Raw genomic sequence first — 21,772 nt, 5'->3', positions numbered from 1 at the left:
ATGGTCTCAACCCTAGGCCTATTGATTCATAATCACTGTTTCCCAACCTGGAAAACCCGGTTTCGTTTAAACCCCATAAAACTACAGTATATACACGAAATCTGCCATCACCTTCATCCCTAGGCCTACTTATTCGCAACCTGTAGAACCCGACTCCTTTCCAGCCCCACAAAAAATAGATAGAAATTATGTCATGATCGTAACCCTATTCCTAATTATTCATAATTCACGTTTCCCAACCTGTAAAACCCGGCTACTTTCCATCCCCACAAAAATACATGGGAGGTCTGTTATGATTCTCATTCCCAGCCCTAATGATTTATATTCACTCTTTCCTAACCTGCAAAACCTGGCTTCGTTCCATCCTCACAAAAATACATAAGAAGCCTGTCACGATCTCATCCCTGGGGCTATTGATTCATGGTTTCCCAACCTGTTACGAAGCCATCCCTAGGCCCAATGATTCACATTCACTGTTTTCTTAACCTGTAAAAACTGGCTCCATTTCATTCCCCTGCCCCCAAAAAGGTCTGTCATGATCCCATCCCTAGGCTTAATGATTCATATTCCTTGTTTCCCAACCTGTAAAACCCGGCTCCGTTCCATCCCCACAAAAAGTATGCAGGTAATTCGTCACGATCTCATCCCTAAGACCACTGATTCGAATTCATTGCAAAACCTGTAAAATCCGGCTCCTTTCCATCCTCACAAAAATATATGAGAGGTTTATGATTCACATCCCTAGGCCTAATGATTCAAATTTATTGTATCCCATCCTGTAAAACCCGGCTCCGTTCCATCCCAACAAAAGTATATATATAATATATATATATATACATATATATATATAATATATATATACATACACACACACATATATATATATATATATATATATATATATATATATATATATATATATATATATATATATATATATATATGAAGTTTGTCACGGTCTCAACCCCAGACCTACTGATTCATAATCACTGTTTCCCAACCTGCCATGATCCCATCCCTAGGCCTGCTGATTCATATTTATTTTTTTTCCCAACCTGTAAAACCTGGCTCCTTTCCTTCACCACAAAATATATGTAGGAAGGCTGTCATGATCTCAACCCTAGGCCTACTGATTCATTTTCAGTTTTCTAACCTGTAAAACCCGCCTCCTTTCCATCCCCACAGAAAAATATGAGAGGTTTGTTATGATTCCCATCCCTAGCTCTTTTTTGTGGGGGTATTTTTTGTATTTTTTATGGGAGTGAAACGGAGCCGGGTTTTACAGGTTTGGAAGCAGTGAATAAGAATCACTGCTTCCAAACCTGTAAAACCCGGCTCCGTTTCACCCCCACAAAAAATACATAGGAAGTACGTCACAATACCACCCGTAGGCCTACTGATTCATATTCAGTTTCCCTATCTGTCATGATCCCATCCTTAGGCCTATTGATTCATATTCGGTTTCCCAATCTGCCATGATCCCACCCTTAGGCCTACTGATTCATATTCACTGTTTCCCAACCTGTAAAACCCGGCTCCATTCCATTCATAGAATATAAATATATACAGCAGGTTTATCACGATCCCATCCCTAAGCCTATTGCTTCTTAATCCTTGTTTCCCAACCCGTAAAAACTGCAAACCTTGCATTCTCGGACAACGATAGCGAGTGACAGCAATTTAACATCGTTATCTTGACAATCCGCCGCGAACTTTCTCAAACTCTCGCACGTTAATGGCTCGTTTAGACAATTATCTGGAGAATTTCTGCAGTGATCTACGAAAATGAGCGAACTGTGACGAACTGTTAATGCAGAGAGAGAGAGAGAGAGGGAGAGAGAGAGAGAGAGAGAGAGAGAGAGAGAGAGAGAGAGATAAATGAAGGAACATAAATTTGATCCTGGTATAAAAATAAGTGCGGGTTATGGGGAAAAGATGAGGCCATTTTAACGAAAGTAATGATATAATATATCTGTTACAGAGAGATTTCATTGCCCCAAATACAAAATAAATTAAAAGAAGAGTTGTTCAGTTCCGGGCAAAACAAATATACGTGCATATAAAAATATATATACGTAAAAACATCAGTATATAAAAAAAGGAAAGAAAACATGCCTAAACGTATCCTAAACAGCACCATGATATCTTCTGCAACAAGACGCAAGAGGCGAACAGCTGCCCACCCGGCTTCGGCAAGTGGCTGCATTGTCATTTAAATGCTTGCCAATCCTGCATCCTGCATCCTAAGAACGTGCTGGTTAAGTAGTCATTTTCGTGATGCAGTATTTGCAAGCATTTAAATGACAATACAGCCATTTCTTTAAGTCAGGATCATGTCAAGGGTAAATACTGTAAGGAGGGACGAATACAAGGTTGTGAAGAAAACAAGATATCACGTGACCCTTGATAGAAGATTAAGGACCTAGGTCTATGGAATACCTTGGCCGAGGGCAACGGTTTGAGTTCGACAAGAAGACAGAGGACCAGATGGCGTGATGGGGAGGGAGGAGGAGGAGGAGGAGGAGGAGGAGGAGGAGGAGGAGGAGGAGGAGGAGGAGGAGGAGGGAGGGGTAAAGGAAGAGGGTTGACAATGTAGGTTGCTGACAAGTAGGGGAAGATGTTCTTCAAGGTGGTTTTAACCCATAAGAAACTAAATGAATAAATAAATAAATTATTAAATAAATAAATAGACACATTAATAAATAAATACATAAATTGAAAGAATTAAACCTGCCTTAGATGTTAAAAAAAATCTAAACTAGTTAGCTGAATAAAACCTGCCTTAGATGTTAAAGAAATCTAAACTAGATAGTTGAAAAAGAGAAAAGTTAAACTCTGCTTTCGTCTACAGAAGGCAGAAAATGCGGTGGAGGAATTGAGTGAGGAATGAGCCAGGAATTACTGGTTGATGGTCGAGGGATTGAGGACTGAGGCTATAAAATTACGTACGAAGATTTAGAAGGATGCTTATCAAGGGCAACAGACCCATAAAATCAGGATAAAGTGCAGGAGAAGTGTGTCAGAAGTATGACTTAGTTTTTACCTTCAGTTTGGACACCAAATGTCTGTCTTCGGGTTGAGAGTGACGATGCTTCTTTGGAGCTATAAATCGATAGTCTCAATAAGAATAGTCCCTGTATAGTTTTAAAACCAGCACCTCCGAAGAACCCATTGAGATACGTCTTAGTTTTCCTGATCTTAAGAAGTAAAACTGAGAGGACGATTCTCTCTCTCTCTCTCTTTCTCTCTCTCTCTCTAGATATATATACATATATATATATATATATATATATATATATATATATATATATATATATATATATTTACATATATAATATATATACATATAAGTGGATATATATATATATATATATATATATATATATATATATATATATATACATATAAGTGGATATATATATATATATATATATATATATATATGTATAGTATATACTGTATATACATATATATGTGTATATATATATAAATATATATATATATATATATATATATATATATATATATATATAGTATTACTGTATATACATATATGTGTATATATATAATATATATATATATATATATATATATATATATATATATATATATATATATATATATATATATATAATGGAAGACGACAGAAAACAAAAGCCGTTTCAAACTCGATCGGAAAAAATACCCTTTGTATTTATTTTTGTTAGCGATTCCCCTCCGTGGCACGACTCCCAAAAATTGATTTAAAAATAGACAGATAGTCCAACTAGGCAAGGTTTATTTAGCCATGAAGGGAAAGCAGTATTTTGTGCTTTCGTATAACTAAAAAAAAAATAAAGCTTAAATGAAAGGGTGTTTTTCTTTCTGGATGAACGCCACAATCCGTTCGCTTCAAACCAGATTCTGAACGTGCACCAAATGAACGCGCGGTTAGGAATTTGGTTGAAAAGAACTTGTCCACCAGTGCGACAGAAAACAACACTCTATAAATTGGCGCAGAAATGCATCGTATTGTTTCAAATGAACTTGATTTTCATTTTCGAACGTTGGGCATTATTTTGAATGCGATGTTCTACAAAGTATAAAATGTATTTTGAAATCAGGCTGTCATGAAACGGAAGATTTGCAATTGCGGTAAGGAATAAAACTGGTAAGATATAACTTGTGAATAATAACATAAAACACAATTACACAATTCACGTACTAAATGCAACTGATCATACACAATAATAGCTTTATATCTACATTTACTATGTGATTTTTATAACTTTTATATTATCATTCACTATTATAGTTACATCCTGCCAATATTATTCCATGCTACATTTGTATAACTTCCGCTTCATAACAGCGTGATTTCAAAATACATTTAAGCATGAAGTTTTTGTACAGACAGACAATAACCGCTTACCTTGAACTGAATTGAACTGAATATAGAATTTAGGTCAAAGGCCAAGCACTGGGACCAATGAGGTCATTCAGCGCTGTAACTGAAATTGACAGTAAAAGTTTGGAAGGTGTAAAAGGAGGAAAACCTCGCAGCTGCACTATGAATCAATTGTTAGGAGAGGGTGGAATGTAGGATGAAAGAGACTATGAAAGGAGGTACAGTAAAATGAACGAAAGTGGTTGCAGTTAGGGGCTGAAGGCACGCTGCAAAGAACCTTCACTAATGCCTACAGTGCACCGCACGAGGTGCACTGACGGCACTACTCCCCTACGGGACCGCTTACCTTGAGCGGCTGTAATTCTAGTCCCATGAAAGGTGTTCCGGAGAAATGAGAGTGAAATTTCAAGAAGGCGAAAAGAGAGAGAGAGAGAGAGAGAGAGAGAGAGAGAGAGAGAGAGAGAGAGAGAGAGAGAGAGAATGTGCACAACATTTCATGCATTTTCTGACGTTATAATGATGAAAAATAGTTACCAATAATACTGGCTACCAAATCCAGTAACATCTGACTAAGAATACCATTCAAAAATTAATACTGAAGGACCTTCCATATATTTCAGCTTCTCTTAATATAAACTGGGATACTGACATCAATATACCTGGACAGTAAGACCTAATAGTACGAAGACCCATTAAAATAAGAAGCACGATGGATAAACCACACAGTAATCATTCTAATAGTCGTCTATACAGCCAGTAATCGTTGATTATCTTAATGATCGCAAGTAATCTTAACAAACAAAAATCACAAAAGCAATCACTGGTAATCCCACTAACCGCTAATCATTCCTTTTATAGCTGGTCATTCCAAAACCCGCTGGCAATGCAAGTTTAATCGCTGGTGATCTCAAGGAGTTAAACCTCCTTGGGTAATCTCAGTTAACGTTGGTGGCAAGGCGGGTCAGAGAAAATTATTATTGCAAGCACGTAACAAAAGTAATTCAGCATTTGTGAAGCGAATTAAATCAAATAACTATAAAAATTAAGACTTACCTTTCTGAACATGAGATCGACTTCTGGGCAGAAGAGGCGTGACGGGGAACCGCCATCTTGAAAGGTGAGATGTTATCTGAAAGAAAATAACAATTATTATGAGATAAACATCATTAATGACAACGTCTGCCTTTATTGCTTTTAACATGTGTTATTACTATGTTTCTGTATTTTATCTTTATTTAGTAGTTGCTAAAAATTAAAATCTGTCGCTGGACGTGTCGGTAGAGCACTCTGCTAGGCCCGAGTTCGAGTCTCCGGCCGGCCAATGAAGAATTAGAGGAATTTATTTCTGGTGATAGAAATTAATTTCTCGCTATAATGTGGTTCGGATTCCACAATAAGCTGTAGGTCCCGTTGCTAGGTAACCAATTGGTTCTTAGCCACGTAAAATAAGTCTAATCCTTCGGGCCAGCCCTAGGAGAGCTGTTAATCAGCTCAGTGGTCTGGTTAAACTAAGGTATACTTAACTTTCTTCAGAGATCGTCCACACTAATTATTTGGAATAGTTCTTGATCCAACAACATTGTAATATAGTACCAGTATGTATTAAAAAACAATAAGAAGAAGGTCAAGCGTAATAATGAAACAAAAAACATTATAATACACTACCAGTATATACTAAAAAATAATAATACACTGTCAAACAAAATAATAAATCATCTATATAAATATGTTGGTAGAAACTAACCCACTATCACTTTGTAAACACACCGGTTCAAAAATATTGTCCCACGAATGTAACACCTCCAGTCTTTGACAATTAAATCACCACGTAATGTTTCATTCTCAAAAATGTCCATGTCACACTGCAACGAAGACGTTGCCTCATTATCGAACTCACAACAACAATGAAGTCAAGGTTGATATAAGGCCCTTGAGTGAAGTCAGCACGAGCAATTTCAGTGAGAATCTGCTTTCAGATTCCGAGTATGTAAACAACAGTTTCATCGTTACTTGGGCAGTTGTTGGGCTCTGGAACAACAAACATTGGTAATGGGCTCCTGTAAATGGTGCTACTTTCATAGTTTCTTCATTTCTCGTTCAAACAACTTAAGCAGTATGCGAGTACCATCATTAACAAACAAGAGAGCTGATTAATTACGAATGATCCGATGTCATAACAACCGGTAGCAGGTCGCTTAGTACTATTATAATATATTCTTCCTCTTGAAAATAATGTTTGAAAGAATATTTTTTATCTAAATAATGTTACTTACGAGGCAGCGAAAACTGCGTAACACGTTTAAAGTTATACTTTGAACACACACACACACACAAACATTCTTCACATATAACGAAAGGGGATCATCATTAATGGAGACCGTTCGAGCCTGCTCAAGATAAATTACCCTACCCTCCTCCCCAGTCCCCACCCCAACCCCCGGCAGCTACTATCCTTCGTCCCAAATCAGTGAAACGTACATTTACAACCTATTTGCAAATGAGGCCTTCACAAGGAGGGCTAGGTAAAACTGAACACCATTACCGCGGCCTGGTTCCTGCCAGTCGCCGACCGGAATATTTACGGTCTTTTGTTTATGATTTTGGTTTTTAATGTCTTATGTTTACATTTACGATATTTAACATCCTTTGTTTATGTTTTTACGTTCATTCGCAAGGAGCTGGTGCTAAACACGGAGCAAAAGTTGCACGTAAACTGGTAGTTAGCGACGAACTAGAGGGCGCGGTAGCAGTCTTCAGTTTTAACGAGAGCTACAAGGCCTCATGCCAAACCGGGAATTTTCCATTTTCCTGAAACCACTCTTATTGTCAACAAATCCAAGACAGCGGCAGTCAAGGACCCATACATTTATCAGGGGTTCCCAGCGGCTGGATGGATGAACGCACGTCTAGCTTTGGGACCTTGGCCAGACGCACGGTCTAGCTATCCAGGATTCTAGACCGTGGGTGGACTCACGGTCTAGCTCAATGTTGCCACATTTCCGCACCACTGACTTCCACGCTTGCCTAAATTTTAAATTCATTCAACCATATATAAAATCTAAAGTATATAAAACAATATATGCTTTCTTTCACAGTCTAAAGATGATTTCTACCTTTCTAACCGTTGGACGGACGCTCGGTCTACCTTTCTAGACCGTAGGCGGACTCACGGTCTAGGTTTCTAAACCGTGGACGGACGAAGCTGTCAGACACAACTCGAGGTGCTAATCTGATTTCCCTAAAAGCATTGCGGATAGGATTTAATATCCGGAGGGTTCTCACAGAGGCTGACCTGAGTTTATCGCCAATTCTGTCAATCTCGGGCTTTCTGGTAAAATCGGTTAGTTGAATTTTCGTTCCAATAAGTCTGATTTACTTGCTTTGTGACTTTCGTTTTCTGCCGCGAATTTTTTTCTGCTCTCTGTTCTGTTTCATGCAGAAAACAAATTTACAATATTCTTTTTATGGATACAATAGGATAGTCGCTGAAGTAATAAATATCATTCAGCTCTCTCTCTCTCTCTCTCTCTCTCTCTCTCTCTCTCTCTCTCTCTCTCTCTCTCTCTCTGATTTTTTTTATTCTATGCAGAGAAAAATTTACTAATATTCCTTTCATGGATAGAATAGGATATTCTCTCTCTGATTTTTATATTTCATGCAAAGTAAAAATTTAAGAATATTCTCTTCATGGATAAGATAGGAAAGTCGTTGAAGGAATATCATATCCTCTCTCTCTCTCTCTCTCTCTCTCTCTCTCTCTCTCTCTCTCTCTCATTTTTGTAGTACAAAGAAAAGTTTACGAGTACTCTTTTCATGGATATAATAGAAAAGTAGCTGAACTAATATCATTTCTCTGTCTCTCTCTCTCTCTCCATTCTTATATATATATATATATATATATATATATATATATATATATATATATATATATATATATATATATATTTATATATATATATATATGTGTGTGTGTGTGTGTGTGTGAATAATAACCTTGGCAAATCTGACAGATACCGTTTTGTAACAGTCATCGCCTGCAAATATCTATGTTTATCGGATGTGGAAAAATTCCGATTATCTTTCAGCCTACGTAAATTCCTGAAGAAATTCAGTGACAAGGAATTTCTGTGAAACTGAAGTCAACAGAAAAGGGGAACGATAATAAATATATAAAAGATTAAAGGGAAAATTCATGAGGGCTGACACGATATCAATAACATTGCTCTCAGCTTGAGGAAGTGTTCAAGCAAGTGAATATTCGGAACAGATTTCATAAAAAGTGATACTGATTTTCCTTTCTCTCTCTCTCTCTCTCTAGCACCCTTTTTGTTCTCTCTACCTATTCTTTTACCATTTCCCTTTTACCGTCTCTGGGATTTTATCTCTCTCTCGATCGGCAATTATGAACTGAACCATAGGACATACTTTACTGATTATGATCACTATTTCACGATAAATAAATATTTCACAGTATATTGTAACGTGTAGAAAACTGACCGGCATCAAATAATCATTTAAAAAATACTGATATTAATAAAATTATTTTTTCTCCAACTACATAATTAATTTCTAGGACAACTTAGATGTCATTACTTCTCGACTTTCGCTACATTTATCCACAAAGATTACCTTTGAATTTCCTTCACAATTTTCGCTAAATTTTCACGTAATTTCAATAACTTCATCAAATTGCTTTACGCCTTGGTGAGGTAGTGCCGTCAGTGCACCTCATGCGATGCACTGTAGGCATTGCTGAAGGTTCTTTGCAGCATGCATTCGGCCCTAGCTGCAACAATTTTCGTTCCTTTTACTGTGTCTCCTTTCATATTCTCTTTCTTCGTCTGACTTTCCAGCCTCTCCTAACAATTGATTCATAGTGCAACTGCCAGGTTTTCCTCCTGTTACACCTTTCTAACCTTTCACTGTTAATTTTCGTTTCAGCGCTGAATGACCTCATAGGTCCCGGTACTTGGCCTTTGGCCTAAATTCTATATTCAATTCAATTCGGTTTAATCAAACTGCTTATTCCTTTACCCGCAAATCTTACCCATCCCTTTATTTTTTTGCTTCTGTGTGTAACAATGATAGTCTATGGGTTTACTTTGACACTCTCTCACCACTGGCGCCTGTGTAACGTTTAGGACTTGATGAATCGACCCTCTCTTATAATACCGTCGTTACTGACAGTATGCGTTCGCTAATGATATCATTACGAGGGAGACGATGCAGGGAAATGCTTTCGGAAAAAACGGTAAAACTTTCTTTGTAAAAGTTAAAAAAAAACTTTATAACAATTTTTGTCTAAAAATCACTTAAGTAGCTTTCTAAAAAGACAGCCATTAAAACAGAACAACCTAAAAAAATAGCTTTAAAAAGTCTGAAAAAAACTATTAAAAAGAAGATAATGATAGAAGGTACTTGAGTTAAAAAGGGTAAAACAGGCTTATTATTCATGAAGAAAAAATATGTCTGAAAGATCCCATTTGCATAGAGTTATCTAAACACCGGCTTCGTCTTTGCCAGCCTAAAAGACCCCACGGCTACTATGCTAGAGAGAGAGAGAGAGAGAGAGAGAGAGAGAGAGAGAGAGAGAGAGAGAGAGAGAGAGAGAGAGAGAGAGAGAGGTGGGGTGGGGTTTAGGTCTTGACCTAACAATGGTAAATGTATTCTATAGTAAATTTTATGACTGTTGTTTGCAAGAACGAAGGATATTTCAGAATTTTCTGAAATAATACGTATACTAAGGTGCACTATATATCAAGTACCGTTGTACCCATATAATTATTACACCCGCCCGTCTCTCTCTCTCTCTCTCTTTTCTCTGCAAAATATAACAATTATTTGTATATCAGGTCCACAATAATATTCAGTGGTGAATTATGTTGATTTTATAAAAATGTTACAAAAGCTTTCGATTCGAACCCTGTCCTGGGTTCATCTTCAGTTTAACTAAAACCTGTCCCAGGTTCATCTTCAGTCTAACTAAAACCTGTCCTGGGTTCATCTTCAGTCTAACTAAAACCTGTCCTGGGTTCATCTTCAGTCTAACTAAAACCTGTCCTGGGTTCATCTTCAGTCTAACTAAAACCTGTCCTGGGTTCATCTTCAGTCTAACTAAAACCTGTCCTGGGTTCATCTTCAGTCTAACTAAAACCTATCCTGGGTTCATCTTCAGTCTAACTAAAACCTATCCTGGGTTCATCTTCAGTCTAACTAAAACCTGTCCAGGGTTCATCTTCAGTCTAACTAAAACCTATCCCGGGTTCATCTTCAGTCTAACTAAACCTTGTCCCGGGTTCATCTTCAGTCTATCTAAAACCTGTCCCGAGTTCATCTTCACTCTAACTAAAACCTGTCCTGGGTTCATCTTCAGTCTAACTAAAATTTTATTTAGACCGAAGATGAACCCAGGACAGGGTTCGAAAGCTTTTGTAACGTTTTTATAAAATGAACATAATTCACCACTGAATATTATTGTGGACCTGATATAGAGCATATCCCGTTCTCGGTCTAGAGAAAGACCTGCAATTATTCCTCTCTGCCTATTCCCACGGAACCTTTACATCACTGAGGCAAGAAGTGAGGCTTGCAATCTTATCCTAGAAGGTTTGCTTTTCCCATCTAAAGGAAAAAGACACTCATCTACCAACCCACTCACGCACACACACACACACTTACGCGCGCACATATACACACTACTCGTGTTAGGCTTCAATAAGACGGGATGACTTAGATTCCAGATTCTTTAATTAAATAATCTGGAAGCTAATCCATTCCTTCTTGTTGAAGCCTAACACGATTAATGATATATGTGTGTGTGTGTATACACATACATACAGTAAATTCGTATGGTTATTTGGTTACACACACACAATATATATATATATATATATATATATATATATATATATATATATATATATATATATATATATATATATATATATATATATATATCACGGTTTTAATTATCATTATTTTTTTTATCGGTACACTATCATCGCTAGGAGTGCATGACAGCTACTGCTGGATTCAGCTTTTAAAACCCGAACTATAAACAATAATTATAAATAGTAACCCACCTGAAAAATCTGCCATCTGAAGACCAACGTTCTTTAAACGGGTTTTAAATAATAATAATAATAATAATAATAATAATAATAATAATAATAATAATATAATAATAATAATAATAATAATAATAATAATAATAATAATAATGGTGTTGGTCATCTTATGCTCCATTTTAATATACTCCTTCCATCCATTACAGAAATGACGCAGTACTTCGGAAAACCACAGAATTAAGACCCCGAGCCTACGCGACGCCCTTTGGCGCAAAGGAGGGGAAGTACTGAAAGGCGTGGGCGTGATTTTGTGTCTATGTGAGTGGGCGTACCAAGAGCCATCGCCATGATGCCATCCGGGACTTATCTGCGTCTCCCTCTCCCTTGTTTATTTTCGGTTCTTCTTCTCTGCTCGTTCTTCCATGAAGGTAAGTTCACTTGGAACTGATATTTGAATACTGTCTAAAATTTAGGCCGAAGGCCAAGCGCTGGGATCTACGAGGTCATTCAGAGATGAAAGGGAAATTGACAGTAAAGATGTTTGAAAGGTGTGACAGGAGGAAAACCTTGTAGCTGCATTGTGAAAAAACTGCTAGGAGAGGTGGAAAGTAAGATGGAAGAAAGAATATGAACTGGGGTACAGTAAAAGGAATGAAAGGGGCTGCAGCTAGGGGCCGATGGGACGCTGAAAAGATTCTCCAGTAATGCTTACAGCGCACCAAGTGAGGTGCACTGAAGGCACTAGCCCCCTAAGGGGATAATTATAATATATACGCATATTACTACAGAACGTAGCAATTTGTTTTCCCGTGTTTTGATTATGAGGAAATGTGTATGTTAAAAAGTAATTATATACATATATATACATTAAACCTAACACACATGTAGGAGTTTTGCTTGCTTTGTAGAAAAGCCCAGCCCAAAGGAAAGTTTAAATATGGTTTAAGTGTCAAAACTAATTTCAAAGAGAGCAACGCGTTGTTGATCTGGCAGAGCTAGGAGCAAGAGAATAATGGAAGACGAAAGCACAGACAGAATTCCAAAGCCTCCCAATGGTTAGGTGGATATCCTTGTAGATTCTGGTGCCAGAGGACCCCAGTTCGATCTTGGAAGCTTGCTTTCACAGTGTGGGACGGAAAGAGAGGGTGTCAGACCCTCGTGTCAAGCACAAACCTGAATAGAAAACCAAAAATGCAACCAACCCTTTCTGAAACTTGCAATAAACATTTGTGTCTGATTTGAATGGCACTGTTTTATAATGAGGCCCAAAGGAGCCAAAGGAGTAAGCGAAAGAGAGAGTGAATTCCGAAGCTCAGTTATAGAAAGGAGAAACAACCATTAAACTAAAATGTTCCAAGACGAACGCCCTCAAAAGAGCAGTGACAGAAATACGAGTAGTCTGACTGAAGTAGAGAAATAAATATTGATTGTATATGCTGCCTTTGAATCAACTTCATCTTTCAGGTAAATTTTCTGAAAAACGGCAATTAACAACCTGAGGGGATATTCAGCTATATGGATAAAGAAAGGGCTTTTCCTTCAAGAAGTCTTGGTATGCAGAGCTTCGATGTGATTTTTGACTGAAAAAACTAATAAACTGAAATGAGAAGCAAAGTACCCGCCACCCCCCTTCCAACCATAACATATTTGATATTAAAAACGATAGAGTGGCACTTTTCTGTCTGTCATCTACACTGTCTCCTCAGTCCCCAATACATTGTTTTCACTTTCTTCACTCATACATTTTCTGATATATTTATACAATATCCTTTTCCTCCCTCCACTGCCATTAGATCATAAATAAAAGTCTCCTTTCCGCCTACATCAGAATCATTCGTATTCCCAAAGTGCTCTGTGGCCACAGACACATCCTATACCTCGTCCCAGATGGCAAACTTTTCCTAAGTTTCCCCTTCCCAACGAGGTCCCATTCTTCTTCTCTCTGGAAACCGATTCTTCGATACTTTATGGTTAGGATTCCGTGTTCAAGGGACGCTGATTTCATCGGAAATTCTATTCACTCTACGTCTCTATCTTCTACACTGGATACCTATTGTAAGCTGATCTCTGTACAGAACAGACAGATATATACACATATTAGCATATATTTTAACCGGTGTTAAACACTTTTCAGTAACAAGGGGTGTCTTCCAAGAAGACGGAAATTCTCGCTCTCTCTGCCATATTGGACACCAACTTTAGCAGATCTCTGTGCAGAAGACACAGACATACAAAAATTCACGTATATTTTTATCAACATCAATTCCTTTTCAATAACAAAGAGTATCTTCCAAGAAAGCATCGGAAATTCTCTCGCTCTCTGCCTCTGTTTCCCATATTGGAAAAATATTGTAAGCTAGGTCTAGAGAGTATTCTCTAGACCTTGTTGTAAGTTGATCTCTGTGCAGGACACACGTGCATATTCAAAAACTTACGTATGGTTTTACGTGTCAAGCTGTTTTCGATAACAAGGGGCGTCTCCCGAAGAAAAATATCAGTGATCACTGCCACATTCATACTAGATGCTCCTTATACTTACCAACAATGTGCCACTCACTTCTATCCTGCACAGACTCCTTCGCTTCGTGGATGTTAAAGGAGCCTTTCCAGTACCTCTTTCACTTAATCTATCCATCCCTTTCTAGGTCTTCATCTCCCCCCCCCCTCCTCCCAACACTTTTGAATTGTTTATTCATTCCATACTCATGAAGCAACATAACTACATATACAGGCAACATAACTACATATACAGGCAACATAACTACATATACAGGCAACATAACTACATATGCACGCAACATAACTACGTACGCAGGTGATAAGTTCTTCAATTTTTAAAGACCCAGAGCTCATATGAAGATGAAAACTTGTACAAAACCTACCACAGAACACAGATTTTAATGGATAGGTCAACATAAAGAAGCATCAGATTCTGAGCTACTCTGACATGATTAAAAACTGGCTACTGAAACATCTTTCACTTTCTCCCCTAGAGAAAATTAATATCATCTTTCATTGTTACAAAAAATGTTCTCCGTAGAAGATGAAAGATGTAGAAAAACAAACTTCAGAGTCCCTTTGAAGAGAGAAAAAGCCTGACGAAAAGGCTGATCAAACATCCGCAAAGAAAACCTTCTCCCCCCTCGATTTAAATTATAAAATTCCATTGCCTCTTTTCTTCCGAGAATCTTGTCTGCCTTATAAAAAAGATTTAGGTCCGTGATCCCTCCTCGGTCTCCTGAGGCTAAGAAAAATGTCCAATGAAAACAAACCATCCGAATTAATCTTCGCTGGGAAAAGCCTCTCAGGAGATTATCGGGCAGAGCCATTCCTCGTCAGACTTAATAGGTTTAAAACACAGCCCTGAGAGAGAGAGAGAGAGAGAGAGAGAGAGAGAGAGAGAGAGAGAGAGAGAGAGAGAGAGAGAGAGAGCAGCTCTGAAAGAGTAAGACAGAGAGCAGCCCTGAAAGAGTAAGACAGAGAGACAGAGAGAGAGAGAGAGAGAGAGAGAGAGAGAGAGAGAGAGAAGAGTAGAGAGAGACAGAGAGCAGCTCTGTAAGAGAGACAGAGAGCAGCTAAAGAGTAAGAGACAGAGCAGCTCAGAGAGAGAGAGAGAGAGAGAGAGAGAGAGAGAGAGAGAGAGAGAGAGAGAGAGAGGTAGGTCATTAGAGGCGACATCAAAAATTCTTTAGCAGCAGAAAGCTATTTTCTTTGCCGTCCTCTGTATTTCATGAATAGTTTAACCTGCCTACCCTCAAGAGGCAGCTCAATTATCACTTACAGAATTTTCTTACGTTTTTGAGGAAGTCTTGTCCTTCTCGGGTCTCTAAAAATAAAAGAAGCAACTCAAATTTGGAGAACAAAGGGAGAGGGACTATCTCGTACGTAAGTGCCAAATTTTAAAAAACCGATTAATCAAAAATGAAAATAGAAAGAATGATGACAAGGAACAGTCAACAAGAAACATTAACTACAGCCAATTATAAAAACGTAGGAACAGAGAGAGAGAGAGAGAGAGAGAGAGAGAGAGAGAGAGAGAGAGAGAGAGAGAGGCCAGGAAGCTTTGTGTCTGCGTTGGTCATATGGTCAAATTGCCATGATGTATGCTTTCTAGAATTAAAGCCCTCAGAGTGGAGGAAGAGGATGTTAAGAATATGTCTTAGGAATGATTATATCTATCTTTCTATTTATCTATCTGTCTATCCAAACTATCCATTCATCTATCTATAATCACTCGCTTTCTTCACCTGACCAGATTTTATCCAATTAGTGCACAGACCCTTGAGTGAGGCAACATCTGAGGCAATTGTCAAGGTTAAACTCGACCTTCAATACAGGAGAGAGAGAGAGAGAGAGAGAGAGAGAGAGAGAGAGAGAGAGAGAGAGAGAGAGAGAGAGAGAGAGAGAGAGAGAGCTATCAGGATTCATGAATTATTGTTCTCAAACTGGATCTGGTGATTCTTTTTATAATGGATGGCGTTATTTTAGTAAACATCTATCAAAATGTCACTTTGAAAAAATTATAATTATAATTTAAAAAATTGAATTTACACAAGACTTGTCAAAAGAAATCCTTATTAAGTACATAAATTTTATTATTAATTCATTTCTGCCTCATTTACCTGTACAGTAACTTCCCACTTTTTTATATTTTTTTCTCATTTTTTTCCCCTCATTAAATACATCTCTACTCAACCAGGAAACCCCAAAGTTCACGAGAGTCAGAGGAAAAACTACCGGGACTGTCTTTTGATATCATTACTTTCTAATTAAAATTCCCCCTCGTTCACCAAAAAAATAGAAAATAAAAAAAACCACAAACCATCCGTCCGCCAAAAAATATGTAATAGGTCCTAATGAATTCGGGGGAGGGGAGAGGGAGCCTTTGATGACGACCGACCAATTTCCGGAAAATAATCAACAACTTTTCCACCGCACAACTTTTGTGTATATTTTTTTTCTTTAGTCTGAAATGACATAAGTAAATGAGGTATTTAGCTTATACATTCCCACTGGTCCTTCTACGTTTCATCATTTTCATTTTAAAGTCTGTATCTAATTGGCATTTCATTTTCAGTTATATTCCTCAACTTCGGCTGTCAAATATTTATCCCTTTCCTGTTCCATTCCAGAGGCATCCGATACAGTATGTTATATGATCGGATTTTCTGTCTCTCTATCTCTGTCTATTTATCTTTGAACGAAGTTCATAAAAAATGGGAAGGGCAATGCATCACTTATTTGATGACAGCTAAGAGCCATCGCTGTTTTAACTCTAGAACCCACTAACTGCAGAGCTGGAAGATGAGTATTGACGCCTTGCGAGAGAGAGAGAGAGAGAGAGAGAGAGAGAGAGAGAGAGAGAGAGAGAGAGAGAGAGAGAGCCTCACAAACGTTCCCTTCACTTTCACGATGACCCACATACGTTTTCATCTTATCCAAACAACTTACCGTTTCCGTCTCAATCAAACCCCTCGATCTCTTCCTTCGCAGGACAGGGCATCTCTTGCATCCAGTGCGAGGCGGACGTGGCCCTGGGAGGCGACGACTCCTGCGTGAAGACCCCGCCGAATCCCGAGCCCTGCGACAAGTCCATGAGCGTCTGCATGACCATAAGGACGTACATGCCTGCGGAACAGGATTCCCGTGAGTCTGATGAGGAATTACTCGGGAGTCGTTTGCACTTAATACATATCTTCTTTCTGTATTTCTTAACATACTCTGTAATTTCTTTCCAATGGACACCCTAACACAATTCTCCCCGTATTTTAATAATTTACTTACATTTTTTCTATTTGCTTATGAATTTGTTAATTTATTTTTTTTTTTTTTAATAAGTGAGCTCTTCTTTTATTTCCTTTTACCTCCTCTTACTATTTTTTTCTAATGGACACCTTATTCTTCGCAAGCTTGAATTTCAAGTCAATGGCCCCTTTGGGCTTGTTTCATGTGAGGGGTTTATCTTCTGGATAATAATAATAATAAGAATAACGACAATAATAATAATAATAATCACATGTGTTGATATATACACACACACGGACCTGTATGTTGGTAATACTTGTACATGTGAGTTTATAATACACACATACATCAGTTGGTAATGAAAATTAACGCAGACATGTCACTTTTTCAAATACGCCTATTGATTATTTCTACCATACATTTGCACTTAAGTATATTCGTTAATATAGATGTATGCCTTTGATGAGGGCAATACTTATATGTATCATGTCTATTGCATGCTGAGATTACATAACGTAATTACATACTCACATACATGATTATATGGAAGAATTGACGTGTACTGTATATACATTAATAACACTTAAACAAGCAAAGATGAAAAATAACTCTAGAATTACATTACATTCGAATTAAATTCAACAATATAATCAAGTAACATCTTTCTGATTACGTCTCCTTTTCACCCCCACTCGTCCCAACAGGCGTGCTGGTGTCCCTCGTCCGAACATGTGGCCCCACGGACATGGGATGGGACTGCGAGAAAGGCAGGAACGACAGGGGACAGGTGGCCGAGGTGTGCCACGATACCTGTGACTGGGACGGCTGCAACCCCGCACCTGTCAATCACCCCAGGTCGCTCTGGGTGACTCTGGGAGTCGTCCTCTTGCTCTGCTTGGTGCTCTGATGGTCATAGGCCAGAGAGGAAGTCCCCTTCTCGATGCCCCTTTGTTCCTTGATTGCAATTATGTGTTGTACTTCACATTCCTGCCTCTAGCGTTACCTTAAGACTCTTGCTTCTTAGTTGTTTTGATAGTTTAGGATGTGTCCACTCTCTGGTAAAAACAAGTCAGCGACTGTAAGTTGACAACGCATCTTTGGCAAATGCTTGATAATTCTGTAGAGCACAGGTTAGGGCAACCAAAATGTCGTCGATTTGTATCAGACCTGTCTGTGAAGTGTATGCCATACGCTGCCAATATGTGTTTTTGACATGTTTTTACTGTAATGGGGACACAGTCTTACAAGACATTGGTGTCGAGCTAATGGACTCAGTCTGGTTCAGTACTCAATGGAGAGTGTAGGGCTTCTGTGTAGCCTCAAACTTGGAGGAGTCATCAGGATTGAGTGCATTCAAAGCATGAGATACAATGAAGGCTTTCGTTCACATTGAAGGAAGTCTGCAAATTCACTTCTGTGCAAGAAATAATGGCAAAACTATATATATACCAGTTGCCCATATTAAAATTTCCAGAACCTGCTTTCCTCTACTCCCTTTTTAAGCTTCCAGCAGACAATTCTAACTTGAATAACACTCTATGAGAACTAATACATAGCAGTATTGTTCAGTTCAACTATTGCATAATTAGTCCTTTCATACTCCCTACTAATGGCTACTATATCTACTATATCAATCTTATATTTATGTGAACATGATTTTTTTATCAGTTTGTGTTTTGCTGGGCTTGTTCTAAAGCTAGCTAGCGTATCATTATACTGTGTACTATATATATATATATATATATATATATATATATATATATATATATATATATATATATATATATATATATATATATATATATATATATATATATATATATATATATATATATATAATATAGACGCCTCTCAGCTTATTATAAACTTTAAGGGCCCGACCCCTGATAAGCAGCAAATTCTGATTGACACGAAACAACGACCCTACAGTATAGGATAAGCTTCAACGTTGAATACAACCCACAGCCAGCAGTAATTCCATGTAACTTCTAGCCTGAACTGACCTCTGTTTCACACTTACTTATCCGCAAAGAACCATAATATCATTCCTGAGAAGTAGCCAAGCCTGGCAAGTTAACCGTTATATTTCATAAGTACACACAACGATTTTAAGAATTGTTTCATTATCTCCACTAATTATGATAAAACAAGAAATTCGCAATTTATCAATTAAAATCACTAGGATGCACGAGTATTCTTACTAAGTCTTCACGATTTGCAGAGCCGAGTCGGGTAAGTTCAGGGGCGGGAACCCGGCTCCCTACGTTAGGTTAGGTTACGAAACATAGGGCTAGGATGCATCACTTTTTTAAAGGATTTTTTGTATTGATTTTCTACTGGAATTTCACGGAAGGCGGGAAGGCGAGTAGCAAACATAGAAACAAGTGGTTTGCAAACAAAAGGGTCTGAATCATTCGAAACACGAATGGAACTACCGCTAAAAATTCTCCCGTGTAAACACATTTTTTTGTGTACTTTCGAAATTCTACCAAGCTGAGGTCTGTTACATTAAGCTGAGGGGTTACTCTATAATTGTACAGTATAATTACTTATTATGTTCTATGGAAGTTTGCTTATCATGTCAATGGCCTCATAACTGTTTCATAAGACTATTAGCACATTGTGAATAATAATAATAATAATAATAATAATAATAATAATAATAATAATAATAATATATATAATAATAATAATTCTGAGTCAATCAGGTAACACTTGCAAACGATGTCAATGTGCCCTGAAGACAGTCACTTTAGTAAAAACTACAATTTTCTTTTGAAATTATTATTGTCTTTTTTCATGGCAATGGTTCCCCATAATGGTTCTTTTTTTATCTGTTGAACATACCTCTATTATAGTGCCATTTAAATTATTATGAATATGATTATTATTGAAAATGATACCTTCAAAGCTCACTGGAACCTTTAAGCATGATTTCTAACTGAGAATATAAATTTATCTTTATAAAGAGATATGGAACAATATGACGGACATTTCTGTTATCAACTGTTACAAATATTCTTAAGTGGCAGTAAAAACACATATTAACTGTGCTATATAATCCTAGTGGCAATAAGTACGATGTGACATGGGTTTGGACTCCTTAACTTTTTGCTTTAATTGTTAAACGTCTGTGGTTCTAAAATACCTCCTATTACTCTCAGAGGGAAATTTTGCAAGCCTTCCTTCTCTTCTCTATTCAGTTTCTTTTTCAATTCATTCCAGGAAGAAATCGTAGTTGCCTATACTTTATAAAATAAACCAAATTCTTCAACAAGAACCAGAACTTGTTTAATTAGGAACCAAACCTTCTTCAAATAGGAGCCAAAACGATTAGTAAGGAACCAAAACTTTTTTTTTTTTTTCTACTCTGAACCCAAGATTCTTATCAGGAACCTAAATAAAATTCCTTTAACCAAAAACCAGACCATTATCTCTTTTAACCATTAACAAAAAATACTTTTTAATATCCAACAGGTATGATTTTTCTGTTTACATAACCAGCAACGATGAAACTTTACGACACCTTCAAAAGGCTTGCATATCTCACGACAACGTATTGTAGTCTATTGGTAATCAACATTAAAACATCCTATTCTTAATGAAAACAAAATTATAACATGCCATTGACAAATATAAAATAGCTCTTTTCTGAAACTATACTAAAGAGTTATTACGTTAGATTTTTTATACGATACATAAAAACAATACAACAAAAATGTCTGACGAGCAGTTTATGAAATATACAGTAGGTACTTGAAACTTCATAACAACTCAAACTCGTAACTCTATTGTTCTCAACTTTTCCTAAGCTTCCGACAATAAACTCTTACTTTATGCTAATGAGTATTCCGTTGTTTATTATAGGATTAGATAACGAGATAATCAAATGAAAGAAAAACAAGGATTTTAGCTACATTTTATACGATTATAGACGGAGAATATTTACCTCCTTTAATGTGCTGTTGCGTGTAATTTAGTATATGATAATGGATACAATAAATGTGAAAAAATTGTTACATTTTTATTTATCATAACCCACCATTAATTACCGTAAAATGTAGTTAGATGTAGCGCAAGTAAGTCAGTTCTGCAACTTATGACTATAATTTTATCAAGATTTACCTCTGAACTGTTTAGTAGGCTAAGACCTGCTTCCTACGGAACAAAAATGTACTGATTCCTGTACAAAAATGTCTGTTTCTGATGTCTTTTTCCTCCAAGACATCAAGCATTCTAAGAGCTTTCGTTTCAGACACTCTTAAAGGATAGGCCTAATGCCACCATTAACATTCCACTGGAAGCGAATCTCACCGTTTACCACTACCGAGAGCTAACATTGACGATCAGTTTAGTGTATAAATGGCTTCCAGATTTGTTTACACTTTGGACTGTAACACAGGTCATTTTCATCATTCGTGAATAAATACAAATTACACATCCGTACCTTGTGTTGGCACGGTCTTGCTCTTCAACAGTTCGTACCACCGTACTAGCTCCAGTCATTGTCAAGCCCAAAGCAAGAATCATTTAGTTCCTCTACGCAAGATCTTGACTTTGTCTCGACACTACC

The 21,772-nt window shown here is 37.3% G+C and overlaps 2 protein-coding genes across 11 annotated transcripts in view; one reads left to right on the top strand and one right to left on the bottom strand.

Annotated features, from left to right (window-relative positions):
- LOC136845247 (uncharacterized protein C2orf42-like) overlaps positions 1 to 6,375 on the bottom strand; it is a 132,558-nt gene extending 126,183 nt beyond the window's left edge. Inside the window, exons 1-2 of one of the 4 annotated variants that reach the window (XM_067115342.1) lie at positions 6,132 to 6,375; positions 5,441 to 5,516 (exon numbers count right to left, since the gene is read on the bottom strand). Coding sequence is in view for 2 of the 4 variants with exons in the window: in XM_067115338.1 (XP_066971439.1) it covers positions 5,441 to 5,452 (12 nt within the window). In the remaining 2 variants the exon portion in view is untranslated. Of the gene's footprint in view, positions 1 to 5,440; positions 5,517 to 6,131 lie in introns of those variants that run through there. The other 3 variants (XM_067115338.1, XM_067115340.1, XM_067115344.1) reach the window with 3 other exon arrangements.
- Positions 1 to 21,214, top strand: part of LOC136845248 (U-scoloptoxin(05)-Er1a-like) — a 102,265-nt gene extending 81,051 nt beyond the window's left edge. For all 7 annotated transcript variants that reach the window (XM_067115345.1, XM_067115346.1, XM_067115348.1 and 4 more), the window contains 3 exons: positions 11,661 to 11,882; positions 16,948 to 17,100; positions 17,904 to 21,214. In XM_067115345.1, coding sequence (XP_066971446.1) covers positions 11,801 to 11,882; positions 16,948 to 17,100; positions 17,904 to 18,106 — 438 coding nt within the window. In that variant the 5' untranslated portion in view covers positions 11,661 to 11,800 and the 3' untranslated portion in view covers positions 18,107 to 21,214. The remainder of the gene's footprint in view (positions 1 to 11,660; positions 11,883 to 16,947; positions 17,101 to 17,903) is intronic.
- The last annotated feature ends 558 nt before the right edge of the window (positions 21,215 to 21,772 follow it).

The sequence above is a fragment of the Macrobrachium rosenbergii genome, chromosome 13 (assembly GCF_040412425.1).
Source record: "Macrobrachium rosenbergii isolate ZJJX-2024 chromosome 13, ASM4041242v1, whole genome shotgun sequence".
NCBI lineage: Eukaryota > Metazoa > Arthropoda > Malacostraca > Decapoda > Palaemonidae > Macrobrachium > Macrobrachium rosenbergii.
This window is presented reverse-complemented; position numbering and strand designations above follow the sequence as displayed.